The sequence below is a fragment of the Antrostomus carolinensis genome, unplaced genomic scaffold, assembly GCF_000700745.2.
Source record: "Antrostomus carolinensis isolate BGI_N321 unplaced genomic scaffold, ASM70074v2 scaffold7426, whole genome shotgun sequence".
Lineage (NCBI taxonomy): Eukaryota > Metazoa > Chordata > Aves > Caprimulgiformes > Caprimulgidae > Antrostomus > Antrostomus carolinensis.
The window spans coordinates 101,238-126,294 of NW_010321156.1; the positions used below are offsets into that span (position 1 = coordinate 101,238).

General features: G+C 40.1%; 1 protein-coding gene across 1 annotated transcript in view; it reads left to right on the forward strand.

Annotated features, from left to right (window-relative positions):
• The window catches only part of PDE3A (phosphodiesterase 3A), a 90,460-nt gene extending 65,657 nt beyond the window's left edge, over positions 1 to 24,803 (forward strand). Inside the window, exons 6-16 of the mRNA XM_029085404.1 lie at positions 45 to 130; positions 590 to 737; positions 802 to 805; positions 2,116 to 2,253; positions 6,872 to 6,983; positions 10,405 to 10,518; positions 11,992 to 12,191; positions 13,400 to 13,603; positions 16,919 to 17,074; positions 20,744 to 21,019; positions 24,576 to 24,803. Of these exons, the coding sequence (XP_028941237.1) occupies positions 45 to 130; positions 590 to 737; positions 802 to 805; positions 2,116 to 2,253; positions 6,872 to 6,983; positions 10,405 to 10,518; positions 11,992 to 12,191; positions 13,400 to 13,603; positions 16,919 to 17,074; positions 20,744 to 21,019; positions 24,576 to 24,803 (1,666 nt within the window). The remainder of the gene's footprint in view (positions 1 to 44; positions 131 to 589; positions 738 to 801; positions 806 to 2,115; positions 2,254 to 6,871; positions 6,984 to 10,404; positions 10,519 to 11,991; positions 12,192 to 13,399; positions 13,604 to 16,918; positions 17,075 to 20,743; positions 21,020 to 24,575) is intronic.
• Positions 24,804 to 25,057: the final 254 nt, after the last annotated feature.

The following is a 25,057-nucleotide window of genomic DNA, read 5'->3' on the forward strand; positions in this document are numbered from 1 at the left end:
GCTCATGGTTCTTTATATTGTGCTTGTTTCTTGGTATATTTCAGCTGTGGCAGACCCTATAACCAAATAGAAGCTGCTGATGGGACACTAGATAGAAATAATGATACCACACACACCCTGAACAGAACAGGTAATTTTTTTGTCCATCAAAAAATCCTCATCCCTTAAAATTTAAGAATCATTCCCTGAAGGGCTGATATACCTGTCTGTCATAAAAGGAGAACGTGCATAGGTGAGACCGTACAAATTGTCTTTGAGGCTTCTTTCCTTTTTGTATGTACATCATGTGCAAAATGCTAATGAAGAATAGTTAAAATCTAAAGGAAATACAGTTTCTGTCATCTAATCTAGTCAGCTCCAGTAACTGTCCTCAAGATTTTTCTCTCTCTTCAATCCCTGATCCCAGTTTTGCACTCTGCAGGGTATATGCTTTAATGCCTTTGGACAGATTGTCTGACTTTGGACCCAGCCAAGCAGCACATATGTATTATGAGTCAGAGATCCTGTTGCTATTATTCGGAAGGTCAGAGGATGACTTTCATGCAATCCTTGCTGTTCATACAACAAGCTTTTGTGATTTGTGTTGTAGATGATCCTGCGCAAGCCACTTCTGACTATGAGACCAACAACAGTGACAGCAGCGATATCGTACAAAATGATGATGAAACAGATTGTTCCAAAGAGCAGACGCGGAAAGGATCTGTCTGTCGGATGTACATGCCTGAGACCATCATTCTGCATCCCTTGATGCCACCTGAGGTAGCTTGTTTAAGTTCCATTTACGTGATAGACTGAGTGTAGACTGGTGCTGGGGGGGGGAGACAAATGATGCAACAAAAAACCGAACCAACTAAAAACCACAAACCCTCACAAAAAAAACAAAAACAAAAACAACCCTGGGACTGCCTGAAGATTGTGACTGTGGTTTTAAGCAGCAGTTGCAGCAGGCTCCTACCTTGCAGTAAGAGGACTGACTTTCAAGAATCTAAACAAACTATTGAAATGTGTGAGAGCTGCTAAGCACTGGCCACTTGTGAAACGCTAAACGTCTGTTTTGATTAATAAATACAAGTTTATGGAGCTGCCATTAGGTATTTCTGAAATGTTTGGCTTCTCTGTTAGTGATGTCTTTAAGGGGGATGGATTGGAAGGAAGGGGAATTACCTTCTCAGACTACCAGCATGATATAAAGTCTTCCTGTTCAACCACTTTAGCTTCTCAATGGCCTTGCAATCTTGTCTAATATATACAGTAGTCCTTATTTTAAAACAAATTAAAGCTTGTCTGAGGGTGCTGCATGGTATTATTGCTGCTGTATGTCTTGAACATAAGAACATTGCAGTATGGTGAACTGAGTGCTGATCTTCTCACGACGACTGTATTCAGCTGGGATTGTACTGTAAGCTTGATTGAGATGTAGAGGGAAAGCTTTGTTTAGTTAAATTTCCCACAGCCTGTTGTACAACTGAATTAATAAGTTGAAGTTGGCATGAGCTCTTGAAAAATTTATTGTAATCTGTTGAATTGGAGTTGGACAGGCTGAGAGAAGGCATTTTTCTTGAGATATTTTGGCATTTACTCATCTACAGTTTCTTAGTAATAACAAAATTCGAGGAAGTATACAGGGAGAAATGTGAAAGGAGGGGCACAACCCATCTTTTATTTGCAGACCTTGAAAAACAGGTAGGTTTCAGTTTAAGAAGTACAAGTCGTCACTTGGACTGAGCTCCATTAGCTATGTTAGGTTGTAATGAATGGGTCCTGATGTGGAAGTAGAAACTGAATGTTTTTCCCTCTGTACAGCAGCAAATTTTACAATGAAGACAGACTGCCTCAGAAATGAATGAATGATTCCCATGAATGAATGCATTTCATGGATAAATTCAGAGACTGATGCTTCATAGGCAGAATTTCCTGTTCATTCAAGTGAAACAAATTCTAAAGGAGAGTGACTAGCTGCAGGGCTGGTAGAAATGGGGACATCTCCACAGAGCAGAGTAAAGTACCATCAGCTTACAGAGGATGCTAAAGTGACCTTAGTTTTTAAGGGCATAAATTTTTGCATGAGATACTTCAAAGAACTAAAATCCCTCTTTATTCTGATTTTTGGCATAGGACAAGCCTGTACTTGCTCCTGAGCCTCTGGTTATGGACAACTTGGATCCCCTGATGGAGCAGCTAAATAGTTGGAACTTCCCAATCTTTGATTTGGTGGAAAAAATCGGAAAGAAATGTGGTCGGATTCTCAGTCAGGTGAGAAGGATATTTTGTCTGCAGTGACTGACTGGTTTATTGACAGATTTAGACAAACTAGTGTTAAGACCCATTGTCCAATGAATTGTGATCCCTGCCCCCTAATTCAAAGCTGACAATATGAACTCCATCTCATTACATTCCTTACTTTTGAATGTCTGTATTTTTAAATGTAAGAATGAGAAAGATAAAAACCACACATCTATTTTGCCTGCTGCTCTCTGCCAATGAGTTTACATAAAACCTTTCTGGATATTCGCTTTTATCTGCAGGAGGTGCTGCCACCCCTTCCTGAGTTCTTTGTGAAAGGATTTCTGATGGGGTTCAGTATGAGAGGGCTAAACAGTAAATACATTCAGATGATGCAGGGAATACAGAACTTTGGTCCTTTTTTATACTGGACATTTCAGTCAGGTTGTGCAAGAAAGCAAAGTTTCAGGAAGAGGGGGGGAAAAATAGTCTTTGCTATAATCCCTCACTTCTAGAGTCAGCTCTTTGATAGTAAATTCATATCATTATTACATAGGGAAGACTAATTTACTGTGAATCAGGATGTGAGATCTTACTAGTCTTTCTTTCAACTATTGGTTTTTCATTCCCTCCTGTAAGTTGAATGCAGGTACTGACACAGCCTGTCTCAACCCAGCACGATTAATGTCACTTCCATAATCACTTTCTTGGCTGACCTTTTTTCTCTCTTAAGCCCCTTTTCCTGGCCCACTGACAAATTAGCCATTTTTTCTTATGGAAATATTGAGTTTTATTAAACAGGAAAGGCAAGTAATTATTATTATTTAGGGTTGGAAGGGGAAAAAGCCCAAGAGAATCTGAGTGATCCAGTATCACTTTACAATGCATTATGCAGTGGTGAGTGCTGGAAAAAAGAGATTCTGTTAATTGGTATAATGTGGGACAATTAACACCCCTCACAAACACAGAGGTTAGTGTGTCAGGCAGAACTCAGTGCAACAGGCTCCAGAGAATGCTGTATCAAATCTTGGTCCCTTGGTGGTTAACTGTTATTTTGTTAGATTCAATTATGCAGTGGTCAACCAGGGAAACCACAGCATGAATTCAGATTTATTCTGTGGTCTGCCTTTTATGGTTCTGTAGCTTGGCAAGTAACATCTGTGTTTAACCAGTCTGCCAGCTCTCTAGGTTCACTTTAGAGAAATAGGCAAACTATGGCTGGATATCAATACTGATATAAATTTGGTGCTGAACATTGAAACATTTTTGCACTAGATAGTGAGCGTGTGATTAAGATGCTCTTGTAGATCCTATTGGTCATGTTGTTTTCTAATAGTATAGAATGATAATAGAACGATGAATGAAACGTAAGGAAAAACAGAACTTTTTTTTTTATGGCATAACCAACAGTTTGGGTGAGCCAAAATTTGTTCTGGTTTTACCTGGGTACCTCTATAGGCTTTAAACACTTTGCCAAGGAGTTCCATGCCTTTCAGGACAATTCCCCTCTACCTCCCTCAATTTGCCCTAAAACTCCACACTGTTTTCCAACATCTGCTCTTTGCACAGGTTCTGAGCATGTTATCCGTTTTGCAGTGCCACAAAATGAAGCCTGTCAAATAGAACAGAGAAGCTTTAATAAACAATATCTGTGATCAAAATTCAACATTTTTTGTAACAGCTGTTTGTAACAACTCCCGCTCCCTAAGAGAAGGAAGTAGAAAGTTCAGCCTTGTTCATAGAATAGAGATCCTTTCGTTCCTTCCCCCACCTACTCAGATGTTCCTAAGAAAATGATTTTCAGAAATAAGAGAACTAAAATGAATAAATATTTTTCTCCAGCCAAAAGTATTGCCTTTTTCTTGTATAATTTTTAAATCCTGGGATATTATAAACAAAGGAAAACAAAAGCTTTAATGATTTATTCTCTGTATTTTGCCGTTAAATTGACTCATCCATTAAAAATAAGTGAATTAACAAGCTGAATTAACTATGTTTGCCTTGCTAGGTTAAATTTATGAGATGGAACAAAGCAGAGCTGACGCATGCCTCTAGGGAAGCATTCAGTTTAGAAAGCAAATGCTGGCTTAGCATCTTTAAAGCTTCTTGAGATGTCTGTTTCTTCTTTTTTGGAATGTTAAATTGATTTAGACATATAAAAAGTCCCCAAACCAGTCAGCAACCATAAAAGCATCTGTGTGAAGTACAGTGGCAAGCACTCTAAATGTGGCACGAACAAAAGTGCATGATAGGGGTTAGAGAGATATTTACATACAAGTCTCATTTCAGAAAGGAACAGCAGAGGTCTCCAGCTGAGTTGATGCTTCACAACAGGCCATAAAGTTAGATAATGTCTTCAGTTACACTTAACACTCTTCTTATAGCTCCTATAAAACTAAAACCTGTGGAAGGGGAACTCAATTGCCTCGGAAAGCAAATAAAATTAAAAAGAATACGCTAAAGTCAAGGTCTCTCTCTAGCTTTTATTACTGGGCCCATAGAGACAAGAAAAGCTGTTGGTGCTCCTATGCTCTCAGTACACCAGCAGCATCAAGGTGGGGTGGCATCATTGCAGCATGGGTAAGTTGGTCTCTGGGTGGTGCCAAGAGGAATGTTTGGTCATCTCATCATCATGCATGGCTTCTGCAGAGAGAAACTGCAGCCATTATTTGAAGGAGCAAGGGAAATCAATCCTTGGGGGACAGTATATTCCCAAGATCATCACAGCAGCCCTTTTGAGGAGTGATGTTTGTTAAAGCTGGAGACCAGGTGCTGACAGCTTAAAAGAAACACATGTTTGAAGCAAGCAAATACAAGAGATGGAAAAGGAGTGACAGAGGGGTTGCCTGCAAACAACGAGTAGGGAATGGCTAACCTAAGTATTGCACTTGTCCTCTGATGAGAGCCTGCAACACCCAGGAGAGGAGCTATGTGTGAATAACAGTCCTCATTTCCAAACAGCTTCCATTAGGAACCATCTGGGAGAAGTGCCCGTCCTTCTTCAGGCAGCACTGCCAGATGTATCTGAGTTATAAATGATTAATTCAAGCATTAGCAATCATTGCAGAGACAAGCAGCAAATGGGGGCTGGAGGGAAGAGGCAGTGTGGAGCACCCACTGCCATGTGCCTGGCAGCTGTCTGAGCTTCCCTGGGCTTGTCACAGGCGGTGGGGACCACACCACGGCTGCGAGGGCACTGTGCTCAGCCCATGAGATTCTAACTCCCTGGGAGCTCGTGAAGCAGCATGTAGTTTGGGAAGGAAGGATTTTAAAGGACAAAAGTGTTTTAAAATGGTTAATCCAGAGCAATGAATAAACAAAACTGCACCATTATTTTTTTATTATTATTATTTTTTATTTTTTTATTTTTTTTTTAATGAAAGAATTTACTTAGCTGACTTTCTGGAAGACATCAATGCCCTTTTTATCTCTTTCTGACCTGGCCTTACCCCTTCCTCCTCCCGAGCTGGTAAGAAAGAAAGAAAGAAAGAAAGAAAACATTTAAAAAAAACATCCAAATGACTTGCTTGGCTCTTTATGCTTTCTAATGACCACAGAGAATAATGCTGTTTTACACCATGTCATGGGGAAGAGCTATCATTCATATCTATCACAGTCAGCTTCACTTCTTTTCAACGGCTGTGGAATTTCCCACCCCCCAAAATCCAAGGGAAGAAAAAACATGCTTTTGTGACATGTTTTATTTAAGATACCTGGCCAGTATTGGTACTGTAGACCAGTAAGGTTTGGTCCTGCAGAATAATATTTATGTTTCCTCTTCTTATACAATGGTATTTTGCTGGAAATATGAAGCTTACCATTCAGTGATCTAAGACTAGAGCGTAAAATACCTCATCTCCCCGTAAAATACTTCGTCTTTCTGTACATGAAAGTTTGAATCCTGGCTGATTTACTTCAGCTGTAATTCCAGACAGACAAACAGAATTCCATGCAGTTTCTAATGCAAATTGTGCATAAAGTCAAACTCCGTACAGGAGGATCCCATGGGATTTTCAGAGTAAAGTTTTGCCTTCTACAGGCTCTATCTTTTATTCTAAGCTCATGTCTTCCCAAGCATTGTAATTCAGTAGTTCCTTAGCTCCTTGCTATAAAGGAACTTTTCACTTTATGGCCAACAGCCATGACCACAAAGATAAATTACCACCATCAGTTAGGTAGCTCTTTGATTTACATTCAGGTGTAAAACACAAAACATAATTTGTAACGATTTCTTACCGGTATAGCACTCATCATTCCAAGTGTGCTTCAAATTGCTTAGCTCTACGGATCTCATTACCAGACAGATGGCATCAAAAGACCTCTGGATATCTTCCTTTAGGTGTGTATGTTTCTGAGGTGCTTGCAAAATTTGGGGGATCCATATACCTGAAAGGAAGAGGCAAACATCTGGAAGGATGTAATGAAGGAGTGAGGAGGTCTATTTGGTACTAATAACTTGTCTGTTTGGCTGTGTAGCCACATCCCTATGGAAGTGCAAATAGCTGCAGCTATAGCTGGATCAGGTGTACTTGAGAAAATACTACTAGTAAAGCAGGTTTTCATGGGGTAATTCAACAGAATGATTTTTATATCTAATATTTAGAGTTTTTCTGGTCTGTTTAGTAGCATGGTTGTTTTGTTTTTTCAGGTATCATACAGGCTTTTTGAGGACATGGGGCTGTTTGAAACCTTTAAAATACCAGTGAGGGAATTTATGAACTACTTTCATGCCTTGGAATGTGGATACCGAGAGATACCTTGTAAGTAAAAAATTCCCAGCAGATAACAATGCTTCCTTCAAGTTTTTGATGTTTTCCACACACTTTGTTATTGAAGCCTTTCTTTTCTCGTTATAACAGCTACTTTTTTTCTTGTCCTACATCATGACCAAATGGATGGCTCTCTGGTCAGAGGTTTGTGCAGAACTACAATCTCACGTCTTTTTTTTCATTGCATTTTAAAGTTTCATGTTGTTTCAGATAATTCATGGCAAATTCCGTGCAAGCCCGAGACCAGATAAAGCTACTGTAGGTACAAAGAACTGTTTCCTGATTATGCAAATGTACCCCAGTGCCCCAGTTGGAATTTATTGAAACATTTACCCCCATAAGCAATTTGGATTTTTACACAGTAGCAATGCTATGCTACCAAAGGAGATGAGCTTTGTAAAGCAGAAAAAATATGCCAAGTAGATGAGTGTATCCTGTTCTTCTGCTGCTACAGCTCAGCTGATATTTTTCAGTGAATCATTTATTCACTGAAAAACCTGCTTTCATTCATCCCCAAAGTATTTACTAATTCAAATAAAATTTACCAAACCACCTCAACTGCAAAAGACACTTTTTTTTTCTTTTTTTTCCCCCACCAGGAGGAGAGGGGGGGTTATTACTTGCTTTTGCTGGCAGATAACCCCACTGTTGAGAAATCTAGGTCACTGTTTTCTCCTACCTCCCAGAAAAATGTCTGAAACACAGATTTAATAGTCATACAGTCTCTCTCTCAAAATACTAAATACCAATTGGAACAGCTACCGTGGGAGGGATTGAAGGAAAGATACCTCAAAATGCTTCTCAGCCAGGTGGTTTGGACTCTCTTCTGGGAAAGTGAGAGACCAAACTTCCAGTCTTTCCTTGTGTTTGAACCTGAGCAGGGATTTGAAGCAGCAGGTTATAGCCTGAGGGCGTTATAAATGGATGTCCCACACTCTGTCTGTCCTACTGGAGCTATTCCTTTTTATTTAAAACATTGAACTATTCATAGAGTCTCGGGAATTTTTGTGAATCTTGCCCTTAATTTCCTGGACTTTTCTTAAGTGTGTTTCATTTTAGTAAAGTGGAATATTTCCTCTAATAGAAAATTAATTTACCTTTCAGTTTTTCATTTCTGTGACAGGGTAAAAACCAAACTAGCTTGTTTGGACTTAACCAATTCTTTCTTCTGGTTAATGAACTGAAAAATGGGTTATTCACACAAAAATAATGGGGACTATCCCAGCTGGATTAAATCAGTTCAAGTTTTAGAAGATGCTTATCCAGGCTTTACTCCTGAGAACAGCATTAGCCCCTATGCAGGGCCGTCCTGTAGGTTTTGTGTGAGGAGATTAGTGTCTTGGGAGAAATGTTCTTAGTACTTTGAGGAAGGCAAGGGAGAGGAGAACTCCTTCCTTATTTTACTTTCTTCTTTACAAAAATAACCATTCCTATGCTGCTTACTGTTTTACTCTTAAAAATTTCAGCTAGCAGGTATTTAAAGGGAAGGTCACAGGGAAAGACAAAGGAGAGCAAGAAGGGAAAGCAAGGGATAAATAAAAGGGCCATGTGGCATGACATCATGCTCACATTTAGTAAGTAAAATGACTGCAAATTGTGAATGTAATAAACCTGTCTGTGTTATACCTGTCTGCCTTTGGCAGGCAGGATACTGCTGATTTTGGGCATAGACAAGTAGACAGTTGCCTCGAGCGCTGGAGCGTTGGGTTAGCAAGATGGTGAGCCCTCCTCTGCCAGAGCCAGGGCAATGCAAGCTGGAGGCAGCTGCCCCACTGATGGTAGGGGTTAGAAATGTGGGCTCAGCAGTGCTGCTCTAGAGGGGACAGGTGGCTGTTCCCAACAGGAGCAGACATTATCCATCCCCTAGCAGTGGCAAGGGAGCAAATGTGGCTCTCCAGGGTGCTTTCTCCATCCCAGGTTTTCTCTTTCCTTCTTCTCCCATAGAAGGAGCAGCCTTAGGGTGAAGTTCAACTTCATTGCTGAGAAACCCTCCGTCAGCTGCACACTATCTGTCTTTAGGATGCAGCAGGTATAAAACCAGGTTGCTTGCACAACTTTCTGCCAGTCCCTTCTACTCCCCCAGAGTAGAGAGGTTTTCTTCACCCCTACTGAGTCTGATCAACTTTATTACTTCTCAGAGAGGGCTTCTGGATGTGTGTTGGTAATTTTTCCTAATGAAGGGTACATATCATCTTCAATGTTACCCTGATTCTTGACCATTATCTTCTTAATATAACCTAGTTCTTCACCTGTTCCCATCAAGCCTGTGCCAGCAGTTTGTTTGCAAATGAGAGAAACTTAATTGTTTTGTATTACCAAGGTGTCTCCAACTAGGATGACTGATTACCTAGAGATGTAGCCAGTTAGTGTAAGTTTTACAGGTGGGGGTGACCCAGCAGTGGAGTCCCCTATTTTTGTGCTTTGTCCTCTGAAATGCATCTATCCAGGACTGTAGTAGCAGTGATGTAGCTACAGGTTATCATTCATACTAGCAAATTGCTTTATGTTTAGCGAGTCACTGTAGAAGATACCTGTGCTCTGCCCATAATTAGGCTGAATCACAAGCTGAAATGCTTGTCTTTCAGTGGTTTAACCCCAGATGTCAGCTTTGGTCCTGGTGCAGCAAAGCATTACCCCTCTTTCATCATCATAGCACTTTTTGTTAGTGTACGTTTAGATGATGCTTTGAGCTGAACTAGTGTTCTTTTCCATCCAGTTGTGTTGATTTTAGGATAGTTTATCTGGATTTGGTGGTATGAGCCTTGAGGTGACTTTTATCTCTCATTTCTGCAAAGAGAGCTTGTAGTAAGATTACAGGATCCAGGGCCTGAGCTCTTATCTCTGGCCAGAAAACTGTGGGAAGAACCTGGTTTAACTGTGCAGTGTACACATATCCTGAGTTTGATTTTTTTTTTGCAGTGCAGTTGCTAAATTAGCTCGAGTAGAGTCAGGTAAGTGTTACCTGCCTCGTATTTAGAAGCTAGGTGAAATCTAGCTACTGAAGTGGATGAGATTTTTCCACTGCTTTAATTTGAATCAGAAGTTAACGGTGCATATTTACCCAGTATCATTTAACTAGCTAAAGGCAGTCGCTAGAGTAAAGGATTGGAGCTGGCAGCACGGGTCAGGCTCCTTGTTTAACATTTCCTTTGCAAAGTTTCCTACATGGCAGATCCCACTGCTTCACTTCTGTTTTCTCTTTCTTGGTTGGTGTAAAATATGAATGTGCTTCAACTTTAGTAAAAGAAAAACTGAGCATTTACAGAATACAGCTAGTTTTCATGCTTGTGATGATGTTTGGTTTGTCTCTGCTCGACTGACTGCCACGCCGTACCCACTAGATGGTGCTGATTTCCCTCTGTCAGAAATATCCTTCACGTTTAGTAGTAGGATCATTTGCTTTGTGTCACAGATCACAACCGAATCCACGCAACCGATGTTCTACATGCCGTTTGGTACCTTACTACTCAGCCCATCCCAGGACTTCCAACTGTGATTAATGATCACGGGTCAGCAAGCGATTCAGGTATATTTAAATGTGCAAGTATATATGTTGTATTTTTAAAAGTTGTTGTCATGGATTTTGCTCTAAGAAAGCCAACAACCGAGGATTGCATGCAGTGCTTGTTATTATAGAGACTTTTAAGTTCCGTAGCATGTTGAATGTTGAAGGTGTTAAGGTATGTTTGTATAACTTTGAAGAGAATGGAATTGGTCCTCCAAAACCTAATACTTCACATTTAACCATGTGTGAATGCAAACCTTTGTGGTCACCCATAACAACAGATGTTTGTTCCCATTTGATTTTTACCATAGCTTTTTTTCCGAGGAAAATTTTTAGTGGTGTTTTCCAACACTGCTCCAGAAGCAGTGTAGACTTTCAGATCCTCAAACCCTGCATTGTTTTGCTCTTACAAAACCACTGGGGCAGGCAGGTAGTGCTGTGCACTTGCCACTCTTTGGCTGTGGTGAAGTGTTCCTTTGCCTTCCCTCACTGTCTCCAAGAAAGAGACTTGTTATCATTTTGTAACTCATTTGCCAAGACCACTTGTCTGCTGTTTTGTGATTGCTCCTTACAGGAAGCTGTTCTTACTGCATCTTTAGATTAACTTCTCCAAATTCAGCTGTAGCAACTAGAGGACCTGTCTGTATTTTGTGGGAGTTCTCAGGGAGTTACTGGAAAAGTAGGAGTTTGTTCTGCAGAAAGCACTTCCACTTTTTTTTTGGTGGTGTTTGTGTGGCACATATATGTCATTTGTGAAACTCTTCAGGATGGGTGGGAAATGTTTTTATCCCTGGAAAATGTTATTAGCAAGGGTTGTTGGAGGCTTTGTAGGTATGGTGAAATGGTTGGAATGAAAGGGGTTGAGTTTGGGGGATTTTTTTCTGTTTGTTATTTGAAAGGCATTGTTCAGCTGCGTATAAGATCCATTCAAGCAGAATAAATTAGCGAAGCATCTCGCTCAGTATCTGCCTCTCACAGGCATGTTCAAGCTGCTTCAAAAAGAGACTGTTAGGAGGATTGTCAGCAAAGATCCAAAGTCTAGACCTTTGGATTGGAAAACATGTACCATAATTAAGTTAACAAATTCTAGTTGATTGCTTTAAGGACTGTTTGTGTCTCACAGACTAATCTATACGGTGAAGCAATTAGAGGAAGGAGTGGGAAGATGGAGTTACCAACAAAGCTCCAGCATGGCAATGAATCCATGGCTTATTACTAATAATAACTTATGTAGTCTGAGAACAGTCTGTGCTGGATGTCTGGAAGATCCCCAGGTGGGATCAGGATTTGTTCCTTTCCAATTGCGTGCCATATTGCACTGGATCACGTGCACAGTATCAGAAAGCATTTAGGTCAGGATGTGTTTTTACTCTTCTGTTACATATTGTAAATTTGGTCCTTCTCTTTGTGCTTTTTTGCTTCTATCTGTATCAGTAAGTCACTGAAAATGTGGTAAGGATTTATTGATTTATTCGTTTACTTATTTCTGCTCAGATTCTGACAGTGGAATCACTCACGGCCATATGGGTTATGTGTTTTCAAAGACATACACACCTACAGATGACAGCTATGGATGCCTAGCTGGCAACATCCCTGCCCTTGAATTGATGGCTCTTTATGTAGCTGCAGCCATGCATGATTATGATCATCCAGGAAGGACCAATGCCTTTTTGGTAGCAACGAGTGCTCCTCAGGTAAATAAATCTCAAGCAGTGTTGCTGTTAAGTTTGGAAGGTCTTTGGTAACAGCTTCTCCTTGTTACTACAATGATGCCTGTGGCTTCCATTGAACACAAGTCTACCAAATATTTTCAATGAGCTTATCAAAGTGACAGAAATAATCCCTTGGGGATTAACAGTAAGTCTTCATACACACCGTCACCACCTGTAGTTAGTAGAGCTGTTAAGAAAAGGTACTGATAAAATGTCTCAGTGAAGGAGAAGTTAATGCTCTGCTGACTGATAGAGAATCTGTAGCTGTGAAATAAGGGGAGAATTATTCTACCCAGTAAGGCACAGAAAGATTAAAATAAAATTAAAAAAACCCTGAATAGTTGACAGTGCACCATGCAAGTTAGTTTGTCCACGATTGTAACATATTTTCTGTTGTTCCTATAGAATATGAGCAACTGCAGTCTTTTGTGAATGTATTTTTACACAATGCATCTATTGGGGTGGGGGGTCGGGGTGTGTGGAAAATATTCTTGGTTTTATAAATGAAGAATTCAGATTCACCTGAGGTTACACAGAAGTTGCTGCCAGTGCTGGGAGTTGGATTCAGCAATTCTGAGTCACCGTTTATTGGTTTAATGATGAGATCATCTTTCCTTACTTTACATAGCTGACCTGCCTGGCTTCAGCATACCGTGCTGAAAAATATTTCTATGGACAAGGAAAGGAAAAAAGATAGCTTAATGGTGAGAAGTCAGGTAGGGATGCAGAAATTCTAGATTTACTCCCCAACTTTGTGTCCAGACTTTGTCTCTCAACAAAAGCAAGTCACCTGAACTTGCTCGGTATCAGTTTCTGTCTATAAACTGATAGTAATACTTCTCACCCTTGCAACATCTTTCTGTGATCAAGAACTTTGATACTCTGGCCAGGTAAATGCAGTTTGGTCAGGAACCAAAGACCTTTAAGCATGAAAGACCCAGATTTCTCAAATCAATCTTCCAACAAATCTTCACCATCACAACATTTCAGATGTCTGCTATTAGTCCTGCCAAAATCACATCTTCAGACTTCAAGAAGTTCCTTTAAAGAAAAAACAACAAACCCAAACATATCAACCAAATCTGAACCTCCCTCATGTACCCATCCCCACATCATTCTCATTTCTGCATTGCAGTGTTTCATTTGCTAAGAGGTTTCTCAGCTTTCAGCTACCCAAATTATTTTCACAGGCAGTGCTGTACAACGACCGCTCTGTCCTGGAGAACCACCACGCCGCTGCTGCCTGGAACCTTTTCATGTCAAGGCCAGAGTACAACTTCCTGGTCAACCTCGACCACGTGGAGTTCAAGCATTTCCGCTTCCTTGTCATTGAGGCAATTTTAGCTACTGACCTGAAGAAACACTTTGATTTTGTTGCCAAATTCAATGCCAAGGTAAGAAGATGCATTTGGGTTTCTGATGGATGGTCAGAAAAGATTGTGGGGCTTGGTAGCATGACAGGGAAAAGGCTAGAAATGCTGCTGTCTTGCTCTTTCTTCTGAATGTCCTTTTGGCTGCTGTAAAACATTCTTTTGAATAGTAATCTTGCTCTTCTGTTATTTTTTACTTATTTAAATTTAATGGCACAGCTTCTTTTCTTATATATGTTTAGTTTTTTCAGAAACTGGTTTAAGGATAAGGATATTATAGACTACTTAAATGCACATCCCACTTACTTTTCAATGTTGTTTTCTTGTTCACTGTCACTTTAGATCTATTAGCAAAGCACTCAGGGGAAAAAAATCAAAGCTGTTCCCAAGTTTCCATAATGGCTAAATATTTATTGTGAATTTTTGTATTGGTTTAATCATACTGTTATATTATCAAAGCGTAGAAATCATAACAATTTTGAAATTCTAATTTCAAATGCAATGACAGCTTGATCTTTCTTTCCTACTTTGTTTCAAATGGGTAAACCCCAGATAAAGATCACTGAAGGAAGATCTTTCATGCACGCTTCATTCAGTGAGTATAAAATCGCAACCCTGGGAAACTGTTCTTGAAAATTATTTTACAGTTTTAACCTAACTTATTGGAAATCGCCACCTATCAAGTTACTTTAGTAAACTCCATCATCCATCAAAGCTGTTGGCTTGTTACCTAGATGATACCTACCTTTAGAGCTGGCACTGCCCTTGTGTTCCTTACAAGAAACACACTGAGCAGTGTGTTTCTCATCCAGGACTAGGACCTTCTAGCTGTTCGGGAGACAGATAAAATGTTTCCTTGTGGTATTGCTTAGGATCAACCTGTATCCTGAAATTTTGAAGCCTCCAGCTTTTTCCATTTCCCTGTTACGTCTCTCTTTGTTGGCTTTAAGAAGCTGTAAAGAAAGGCCTTAAATCATGGTAGGGTAGATGGCAAACTGATCTGTAGATCCATAAAAGTCTGAACAATTTTTACACCCCTGCTAGTCACGTCCCAAAACCTCCTGTAATATCAGGGTGGTCTCTTTAGGTCTTAATTTTAAAGTCTGGGATCATTTGCACTGGCCTAATTTCCCGGTAAAGTATTGAACAGTATTGGCAGATTCTCATCTATCAGGGTATGATGAAAATAAAGTACAGGAAACCTAGGCTGTCTGAATACATCCTTTGAATTTGACAGTTTGGACCAAAACCTTGACTTCTGTGAACATAAGTATGGAATGAAAAAAGACAGAACCAATGATTACTGTGGCTTTGTCACAGAGATTAACTGTCTTTGCTGTGGAAGAGGACAAGCTTGACCAAAGTACTAGGCATAAATTGTGGATATTGAAAACTAAATTTGTCTTAAATTTATCAGGCTGGACAACGGTAGGTGTAACTACTGCTGTAGCCAAGCAAGGTGATGCCTGAGACACTGCAGATAAATAGAACAGTCTGATGTTTCACATCCTGCCAGCTCACTATAGATTTGTAAGGACATCTCTTATCCTCCTTCTCTCTCCTTATTGCTTGAATAGCCAAACGGTCATGCATGGAATAAAAAGTGGGGGAGAACTAGTGCTTGCAGCTGAACCTGGTTTTCCCAGAGTAATCACTGCCTTAAAAAGATATCATTTATGTTTGGTTGGCAAAAACTCTTTTGTACCAGTGTGGTCTCAGAGAGCAGACCTTACATGTTTGTATATGGGTGGAGGGTGCTGTAACTGATAAAATTAGCTCTAAATGATCACATTATTGATTGGGTTGCTCAAATGTAGTTTAGTATATTAAGGCTCCAAACAGAGAGACCCTTCTGTACCAAAGTCAGCGTAAACACATCCTCCTACCAGAAAACTTGCAGTCTGGAAAGTACCAACAAGAAATAATGAAGGAAGCTAACTGTCCAACACTTTGATGATATCAGTGCATTGGAGCACTTACTGTTCTCTGACATTAGTTATGTTGGATCATGTACACCAAAACCGAAGACCTCACCATGTGGGCCCACTGCTGTATGGGGTAGGGGACCTGCTGATAGAGGACATGGAAGCTTCAACTAGTCATAGCACAACAGTTTTCTATCCATTTTCAACTATTGCAAGCTTGACAATTAAAGCTGTGTTTCAAGGAGGGATTTGGATTCTGAAAATTAAGTGAACAGTAGAAGACAGCCCCTGCCACACTAGGAGATATTCTAGGAGAAAAGGCTGAGATGGGGAAATGTGACTAATGGCAGTGAAGGTTGGTATTGCTGACTGTTTGGAGATGTTAAAGGCTGAAGCCCTCAATGCTTTCTCAGCCTCAGTCATGGCTAGGACCTGTCTTCAGGAATCCTAGGCCCCTGAGGCATGAGAGAAAGTCTGAAGTGGTGAATACTTATGGCATCAGGTTAGGGAACACTTAAACAAACTAGACATACACAAGTCCGTGGGACCTGATGGGATGCAGCTATGTGTATAAACACCTGATAGGGAGAGTAAAGCAGATGGAGCCAGACTTTTGTCAGTGGTATCCAGTGACAAGACAAGCGACGATGGACACAAGCTGAAGTACAGGAATCCCCGTTTAGAAATAAGAAAGGACGTGTTTACTGTGATGGAGGTTGTACATTGGAAGAGGTTGCCCAGAAAGGTTGTGGAGTTTCTCTCCTTTGAGATACTCAAAACCAAACTGGACACGATCCTGAGCAGCCTGCTCTAGCTGGCCCTGCCTTGAGCAGGGACGTTGGACTAGATGATCTCCAAAGGTGCCTTCCAACCTCAACCTTTCTGTGATTCTTTGAAGTGATGCTTTTATTTTTTATTTAGATAGTATATATCACTTTTTATTGTGGGAAGTATGGGAAAAATAAAGAAGAGGAAAAAGATAGGGAATATTTTCAGACATACTTAGGTCAAATAAGGAAATAAGCTTGTTACATGTGTCTTCACACTGCAATTAAATCAGCATGGCATTTGATGGTAGTTTATCTTTGTACACCAGGTAGGTAGTAACTTCTTGAAAAATGTCTTGAAAAGACTGCATTTGTTTGTTTTCCTAGCAAATGCTTTCAAACTGGCACATCATCTGTTAAATACTAATTTCTCATAATTTATCTCAATGTTCATTGTTTTTCACTTATTTTTCCTTTTCCATATTGCTCTACAGCTAATTGTAAATTCCAACCTTGGGTTTGCTTACACTTGTGATTTTGTTAAAGAGCTGAATATACTGTAAGCTATCCCAGGGCAGAACCTCCTCTGTGGATGCATCTTTTTACCCAGGATTACTGTCATGGTTTTCCTTTTTCTGTCTACTTAGGTGAATGATGATGTTGGCATTGACTGGACTAATGAGAACGACCGCTTACTCGTTTGCCAAATGTGCATCAAACTGGCCGACATAAACGGGCCTGCGAAATGCAAAGATTTGCATCTGCAGTGGACAGAAGGCATTGTCAATGAGTTTTATGAACAGGTAAATAAATGCATGTCCAAAGTGGTATCTGCTGGTTGCATGCTGGTACTGGTGATGAGTGAAAATCATAGAGATTAGGGATGAAGGGGGTGGCTAGAGTTACACTAGTTCGTCCTTTTGCTGGATCAGTGAAAGTATATTTGTCACTGAAGCTCTGATGTGTTTGCAAACACTTTTGATGATGGGGTTTCTATAGGCTTAACTGTTCCAGTCTGATGCTATCTCTACAGTGGACATGACAAACAAGTGTTTTCTTCTCCCTTTCAGTCTTCTTTAGCGCCAACTATCTTTTCATCCTTCCTTCTATGTCTTTTCAAGACATAGCTGGTTCTCATTGCTCTCCTCGGCAGTCACTCCCGGTGGCTCACACTTTTATTGACATGTGGTTTGCAAAACTGGACACAACATCCTTGTTGGAATGATCTAAACAGAGCAGAGGAATTATTTTAACTTCCCTCCGGGCCACGTCTCTGTTCACAGACACAGAACCTTTTTGTACTGAGCACGACTGTAACATTGACTTTCAGTTTATCACAGACTAAACATAATCTGCTTCCTACGCGTTGATCCTGACGCATACTTTATTTTTTTTTAAGACAACACTTCCAGCTTTCAGAAGGTTTGTCAGTACAACTGCACTAATTATGCAGGGCTCAGCTGATGGTAGCATGAGGAAGGAGGACAGCCACAGATTGACTTACAAAGACCTGGGAATACAGCCAGGCACTGGTCCTCTCCTGCCAGGTGTAAAGGAGCCCTTAATTGAACCCTTTCTCATTATAAGCTATTTAGCCCTGCTGAGTGCAAGGGACAGAGTTGTTCCCACACTATTCCTCTGTTTCCCGAGTGGGAACATATTTTGAATGTGCTGGTTAGACTAAACTCCACATCCTGTCTTTTTGAGAGGAAGCAAGCAGGCTAAATCACTGAACCAGACACCCCACAGACTTCTCGAGGAGACTGTGCAGTAACTTGAAGTCTAATCCCTTTTAAAGCCTTTTCACCTTCCTTTAAATTTACTGTATTACAGTTTGGAAAAAAAAATAGGATTTTCTGCTACTGCTACCTTCTGGAGTATGTAAAGAAATGGGAAAAGGGACAAAAATAAGACATTGACCTGAAGCTCCTTCATTTATTTCAGACCTTCTGAGAAAAAGAAAGAACAATGACCCTTACATATACAGTTGGTTCCATTTCTCTTTTTGTTTTTTCTTAACGAAAGAGAGCGAGTCCTGCAACAGCCATGGTCAACCTTCATCTCCCAGATTTTCTTTCAGGATATGTTTTTCTACATGTTTGTCTGTTTTCATTGCAAATCTCCCAACAAATTGTACTTCACTTAACTCTGGTGATGATCATAGCTTTTGAGGGTGACTACTGCATGCAGACAAAACCTGTTAATCGCATATTTATATATATATATATATGACATGACTCTCCTTTGATCCGACATGACTAGTGTCAGAGGGCAGTAAGTGCTCCAATACATTAATATCTTCAAAGTGTTGGATAGTGAGCTCTGAATCAAGATTGGGAGCAACACGTGTGGGAGGATACTGTGTTATCTGTTCCACAGTAGGAATCTGGGTTATTTTCTATCAGTCAGAAAGGTGTGCTACTAATGTTTTCATGCTCTTGGAAGCTGCTTCAAAGGACTGTTGGAGATTATTTTTCTTATACTCTTGTGATTAAAAAAACACACATTTGAGATTTATCCTCTCTGCAAAATTTTATTCAGAATAACACGTTATCTTTGTTAATGGCATTCCTTTTGGCATGGGGATTGTGAGCAAATGTATTGAACTCTTGACTTGCAAATTCCAAGAGGTCAGGTAGTCAGTAGGATGTTAGGGGGTGTGGGGCTTGGTTTTTGTTTTAATAGAAGATGTGTATTCATTGCATTGAGAAATCAGTACATCCCAGTGGGCTTTTTGTTTTGTTTTTGCATGGCATGAGTTGCCATGCTGATAGGATACTGATGGGATTGAAAACAGGGAGCGTTTCCTTCCTAGGACTTACTTGTGGCATTAGGAGGATAAGCTAGGTTAAATCTGATTTTCTTGAAGATAATATGCTATGAGAGGTATATCAAACCACCTTCACAATGCTTTTGATCTTCATATTTTTTTCTGAGAAGGGAAATATGGGAAGTTTGAATTTCCCTAGAATTGTTATCAAAAAGCATACATATGTACATTCAACCTACGCTGTGAAAATAATTAAATATCTTTCTTTTAATAAACACAAATTCATTTGAAGAATTTAACTCCTGTATAAATATAAAACTCCTCATTAAAAATGTGTTGCATAGAAACATTCAAAATCCTGTGTCATATTGTTACAGTGTGTTTCTTTTTCTTCCCTCCACATGTTCAGCATTCTTATTTGAAGACAGGTTAGACATATATTAAAAAAAAAATAATCAAAAAATACACTCCAGGCTGTTTCACATAATAGATCATGTTTAACGGAACATGAAAGAAGTACTTGTAAACATTTCAGTAGTCAGCTTTCTTCGCACTACTGACAGCTCACAACCAGGAAATCTCGGATGTGTTATTGGAAAGAGCGAGCTGCCACCTCTTCCTTGGCAATTTGCTTCCTATTTCAAGAATGGCTGGCATGTTTCAGTGTTTTGTTTACACTAATATTTTGTGTTTAATGATCGAAGGTAACATTTTGGGGTAGGTTGTTATAAAAGTGACAAAACAAAAAACAAGGAAATGAGACATTTGTCATACATACTTCAAAATTTAACTCTCAGTTTTGGCCTGTATCTGTTGCCCAGATACATTGTCCATGACTTTTGGAAAATTTAAGTTACAAGGAGATAAATTTGAGCAATCTGTGATGTAATGGAAACTGAAAATGTCTCTCCGAATTCTCATGTATATTATCAAATATAGATCTCCGTATTGTATTGAAACATTTATTTGCAAATCAGACTCCATTAGGGGGATTAGATTTTTCTCCAGTCTTGACATGTCTACTCAGCTGAAAACTCACTGATATCACCAGAAGCTTTGCTGTGATAGGGGTGAGTGAGTATATCAGACTTGGTTCTGCAAGGAGGTTTTACCTTCTACAACATGAGAGGAGGGAGAAAAAAAGTCTTGCTATACCTCCCCACTTCCTTTTCTCCCCAAGAAAAGCTAGCAAAAAGCTTTATGGGGGAGCAGTTTACTGCTTCTGAGTAGCCCCTGCTTTCATAGGGGTCATTCCAGTTGTCCCAGGAAACAAATACTTATGGCCCAAAGCCAAGAGGACCTCTCCATATTATATATAGTAAGGACAAAATCAATAAGAAAACTAGTTCAATGAGATGGCCCTTGCTTGTAGAAGTTCAGTCAACTTTCAGATTTTCACACTCACAATGTACAGTACAGGACAAGGACAGTGGGCATAATTTTGCACAGTCATCAGCTGGCATCCTTGTTAAATTCACACTATCAGTACTGGGTCCTCTTACAAGGAAGAGCTCTAACTTTGATTAACCATTGTACATGATGGCACTGTAGTAATGTCATGCTGGCGTGCTATGGAAGTGGCACTGGAGTTTAATTATTTTTCTTTCATCATTTTTAATTGGTTTGATGTGCATTACTCCTTTTCGTGACATGGTTTTGTTTCATTTACTTCAGAGAAATTACTGCTCTTTTTTGTCTCCAGGGTGATGAAGAGGCTAGCCTGGGCTTGCCAATCAGTCCTTTCATGGATCGCTCTGCTCCTCAGCTGGCACACCTCCAGGAGTCTTTCATCACTCACATTGTGGGACCACTATGTAACTCCTATGACTCAGCGGGGCTGATGCCAGGAAAATGGATAGAAGATAGTGATGAATCAGGAGACACTGATGAGCACGAAGAAGAAGAAGAAACAGCAGAAATGGAAACTTGTGAAAATGCTGAATCCAGTAAGTTGTTCACACTGATATTTTTCAACAGAGCAAGTTCCATATTGTGACCAAAAGAAGCAACCATATTGTAAAAGCATAGAGAGCTTGAGCTGGTCAGTTTCAACATGGGCCTCTCCAGAGTTAGGGTGATTCAGTGCTGTCCTTGGTGAAACTGGCATGTAGCCAGTTGTGTTGGTAATGGAGAAGCTCTGTGCTTTCATGACTGATATGCATTGCTCTTCATATCTAATACTCATTTCTGCCTTCAGTAGAAGTTTCTGGTGGTGGATCACCCATCTGTGCGTGAGGGCTTTTTAGATTATTTCAGCACTGGTGTTAGTAGACTGCAGCAATATCAGCTGAAGAGAGGATGGTTGGGAGAAGATTTTTCAAGGAAAGCACTCATTGTTTCCAAGAGTTAGCATGATGGACAGGAGTACATTGAATGCTAACAATGTTCATTCTATTGAATGAGGCTCTGAGATGCTGATGTGGTAAAAGAGTTTTTAGCAATGGAATTATTTTAGTGCACATCTCTTCAAGATGATGTGTGGAGGAGGATGGGAAGAGAATCGGCACTGAGCATTGCTGTGTTGTTTGCTGGGAGCTGCGTCACTTGGCCCTTCTGGCTGATCAGTAACTAACGCTGATGATCTCCTGCCTCTCCTCCAGGAGGACAACAGTGCCAACATTTGTCATACTGAGAGGAAAATGTTATACCTTGGAAAGGGATCTCAGGAACAAGTTGGAAGTGATTGGAAATGTTTTTTAAGATGAAAGGTTGCAACTGTAGATCTGTTTCTTTTACCACTTTAATCCTGCATGTGTTACCTTTTCCTCCCTTTCATGTACTTCCTCCCTCTGCATTCCCTATTACTGATCTCTTTATTTCCTTCCTCCAGGTCATCTTTCTCTCCTTTCCCTATATATAATTCTTCTAGAAAGCATCAGCCTTCAGTGTGTAGTGAAATACTGATCCATAGCTTTTTCTCTTATCGGTCTCACTTTTTCTGTTCTTTCCCACACACTTTCATGCCCTGCTGAGTATCATCCCTAATTTTCTGTTGAGAAAGCTAAAAAGCAGAAAGATTTGATGATTGCAGTAAGTCACATAAGGATGGGGAACAAAAATCTACGTCTCCTGATGTGCAGAATTGACCTTTTATCTCTAGTTAGTTCCAGGGTTATACAGTTGGTATTTAAGAAATCATTGCTGTTGCTCTCACACATACTCTTGTACGTGTTTTGAGTTTAGCAGGCTTACATGCACAAAGTTGTTGGGAACAGCAAACATTACTTAATGTAGCACACACAGACAGGTTTATTTTAGCACCTTGTGATCTATCAGCTCTGTAATAGTAGGCAGAGCCACATTTCTGTGGCAGATTGGCATTTATGGAATTGCCTATCAGGGGGAAAGCGTATGTGATTGGTAACCAACATAGACCCCCAAAGCCTGAAACTGATATTGCTGTATTAAAAAGAAAGATGAAGGATGCTCTGTTATCCATTGGAGTGTTTAGCCTTACTTTGAAATCCTTAGTTTCCTTTCACCTCATTGCTGTGCTTTCACCTCATTCCTGTATTCACTTGTCTTCTGTGTCACTGCTAGTCAAGTCCAACAGTGCCGCTTTCAGGTTAAAGGCACAGACCATTATTAAACCCTTGTCACATTGAAAACAGACAATTTTTTCGTTCTCTTCTGCTTAGTTTTTCACATTCTACTCCACAACAGTACTTTACTATTCGACCTGGTGCTTTTAGGCTCTTTATTTTTTTTCAAAACCTTAAAAATGAATGTATCAGAAGTTTTGAAAGAGCCAAATTCTTCCTACCTTTCTTACCAAATATGAGGTGCTTATCTCCTCTATCATGCTAACGTGTTAACAAACTGGTTTTTTTCCAGTTCCCTAAGTTCTATGTGACTGTGTGGATCTGAATCAGGCATTTACAGCATCTTTGGTGTCAATATGGGGGTCTTACAGGTTGTTAGAAATGTGTACCTATAATCAACACAATTTTGGATGTTCTAAACTTTTTCAGTGAAATAAAATGAAAAGTGGAGGTGTCAGATGCATAGATACTAAGAGTTGTGTAGATGTTAGTGAAGATCTTTTTCTTGATGGAAATGCCTTTTAGGAATTGGAAATGGAAATTGGAAATATAATTGTGGCAGAAAACACTTCACCTAGGTCCTGATAGTTCAGTGAAGCAGTTGAGATAAATTTAAGAGTTCTAAAACCTTAAGGTAGCTTAAAATAGGTTTTATTATTTAACAGGAGCATGTAATTCCCCCAGAGTTCTGATGCAAATACACAAATTAAACAAGCTCAGTCTTCAGTAATTCAGACAAATTTTAACACTGCAGCAAGTGCTTGCTGTTGTCTGCAGAGAACAGCGAGATGTGGGGTCACCCAGGAAACCCAGGAGAGAATGTCCTGCTGCAGCATTGGCAGGGTAGGGGCTTCTTATTAGGGCTAAACCTGAAGGTTTCCTACAGGGAACCAAGGGCTTTCTAATGAAGGATTGAGTTGGATTTGGTCTGTGCTCAGTGAAAAGCTCTTTGTTTCCAGTTCAAAAGCTTGAAGGGCTAAACGTTTTGGGTCCTGACACAGACATACTTTAGGCAACCTGCAAATACTAATCCACGCAAATTTATTTGGTACAAAACATTCCTCTACGTCACCTTCTTAAAAAAAAAAAATAAAAATAAATCAGCAGTTGTCTTTGGAGGGGTTATTATTTCAGTTCTGTGACTGCCATTGTCACTGTTAATGACCAGGGAAAATTGTCAAGCTTTGTACTATTAAGGAGTTAACAATCTGTGTTGGACCGACTATATTGACACAGGGAAAAAAAAAAACCACACTTCAGGCAGCAAAACACTTGTAGGGCAGCTGTGTCAGGAGCCATGAGAACTACCAGTGGCAAAAATATTTTATAGGTTAAAAACAGGGGACTAATGCTTCAAAACCAAGGACAAGCGAGCTCCCTGATAGTATTTGGCTATATGAATGCTTTTTCAGTGGTCAGATTCCATTGCCAAAGCAATATCATGCAAAGGCTTCAAGTTCATCTCCACTGTGATGGTGGAGAGGTAAATCTCTGACTTTGAAAAGAGAATATAGGAATGGCTTCCCTCCTTTGATTACTAATGGTTGCTTATTCATTATCAATCAGCAGGGTTCCACTGGGGGCAGGGGGTGGGCACAGTGTTTAAAGTGTGTGTTATGGAGTAGATTGGTCAGAGTCTTTAAGTACTCGATGTAAAAAAAATGAGCAGAAACAGGTCAGCAACATGTTTTATGCATAATCATGCAAGTCTCTGTGAGCTGCATAGTCAGGGACAGCATGCAGCTTATAGTAGGATGAAGCTGGGGCTCAAACTGTGCAGGGAAGCAATTTGCTTTCCTGGAGGTCTGGGGAGGCACAGCTTTCTGAGTTTTAAGGCTGTTTAAGTTTGTGGTTTTAAAAACCTGTTGGTGCAGTTCTTACATGTCGTAGTGCACCCTGTCTGCTTCCTATACCTTCAGTCCCTTTTCCTTCTTCTCTCACAGAAAACAGTACATTAATGTCACATGGTATTTTGCAGGGAAGAAGTTCAAGAGGAAAATCTACTGTCAGATCACTCAGCACCTGCTTCAGAACCATAAAATGTGGAAGAAGGTAATTGAGGACGAGGAGAGGTTAGCTGGGACAGAGAAGCAAGGTGCGGAGCAATCCACGCTGCACCCATCTTCAGAACAAATCCAGGCCATCAGGGAAGAGGAGGAAGAGAAAGCGAAGCCCAAGGAGGATGAAGAGGAGAATACAACTGTAGAACAGAACCAATGACAATATTTACAGCAGTATTTTAAGACAGATTGACTCGTGCACAGACTCTTTCTCAAGCCAGCACAGCATTTAGACACAACACTGTAGAAGTATGGGATAATGCGCCTACAGCTGTTTCATTTGTTTCTCTCTCCTTTTTATGGTGAGGTACATTGTTTAAACTCCTATGCTCAAGGAAGCTTTCACACTGCGACACCGGCTTTTACAGACTTTCTTTAAAGAGATTTGGGGGTGGGTGGAATTATATAAATATA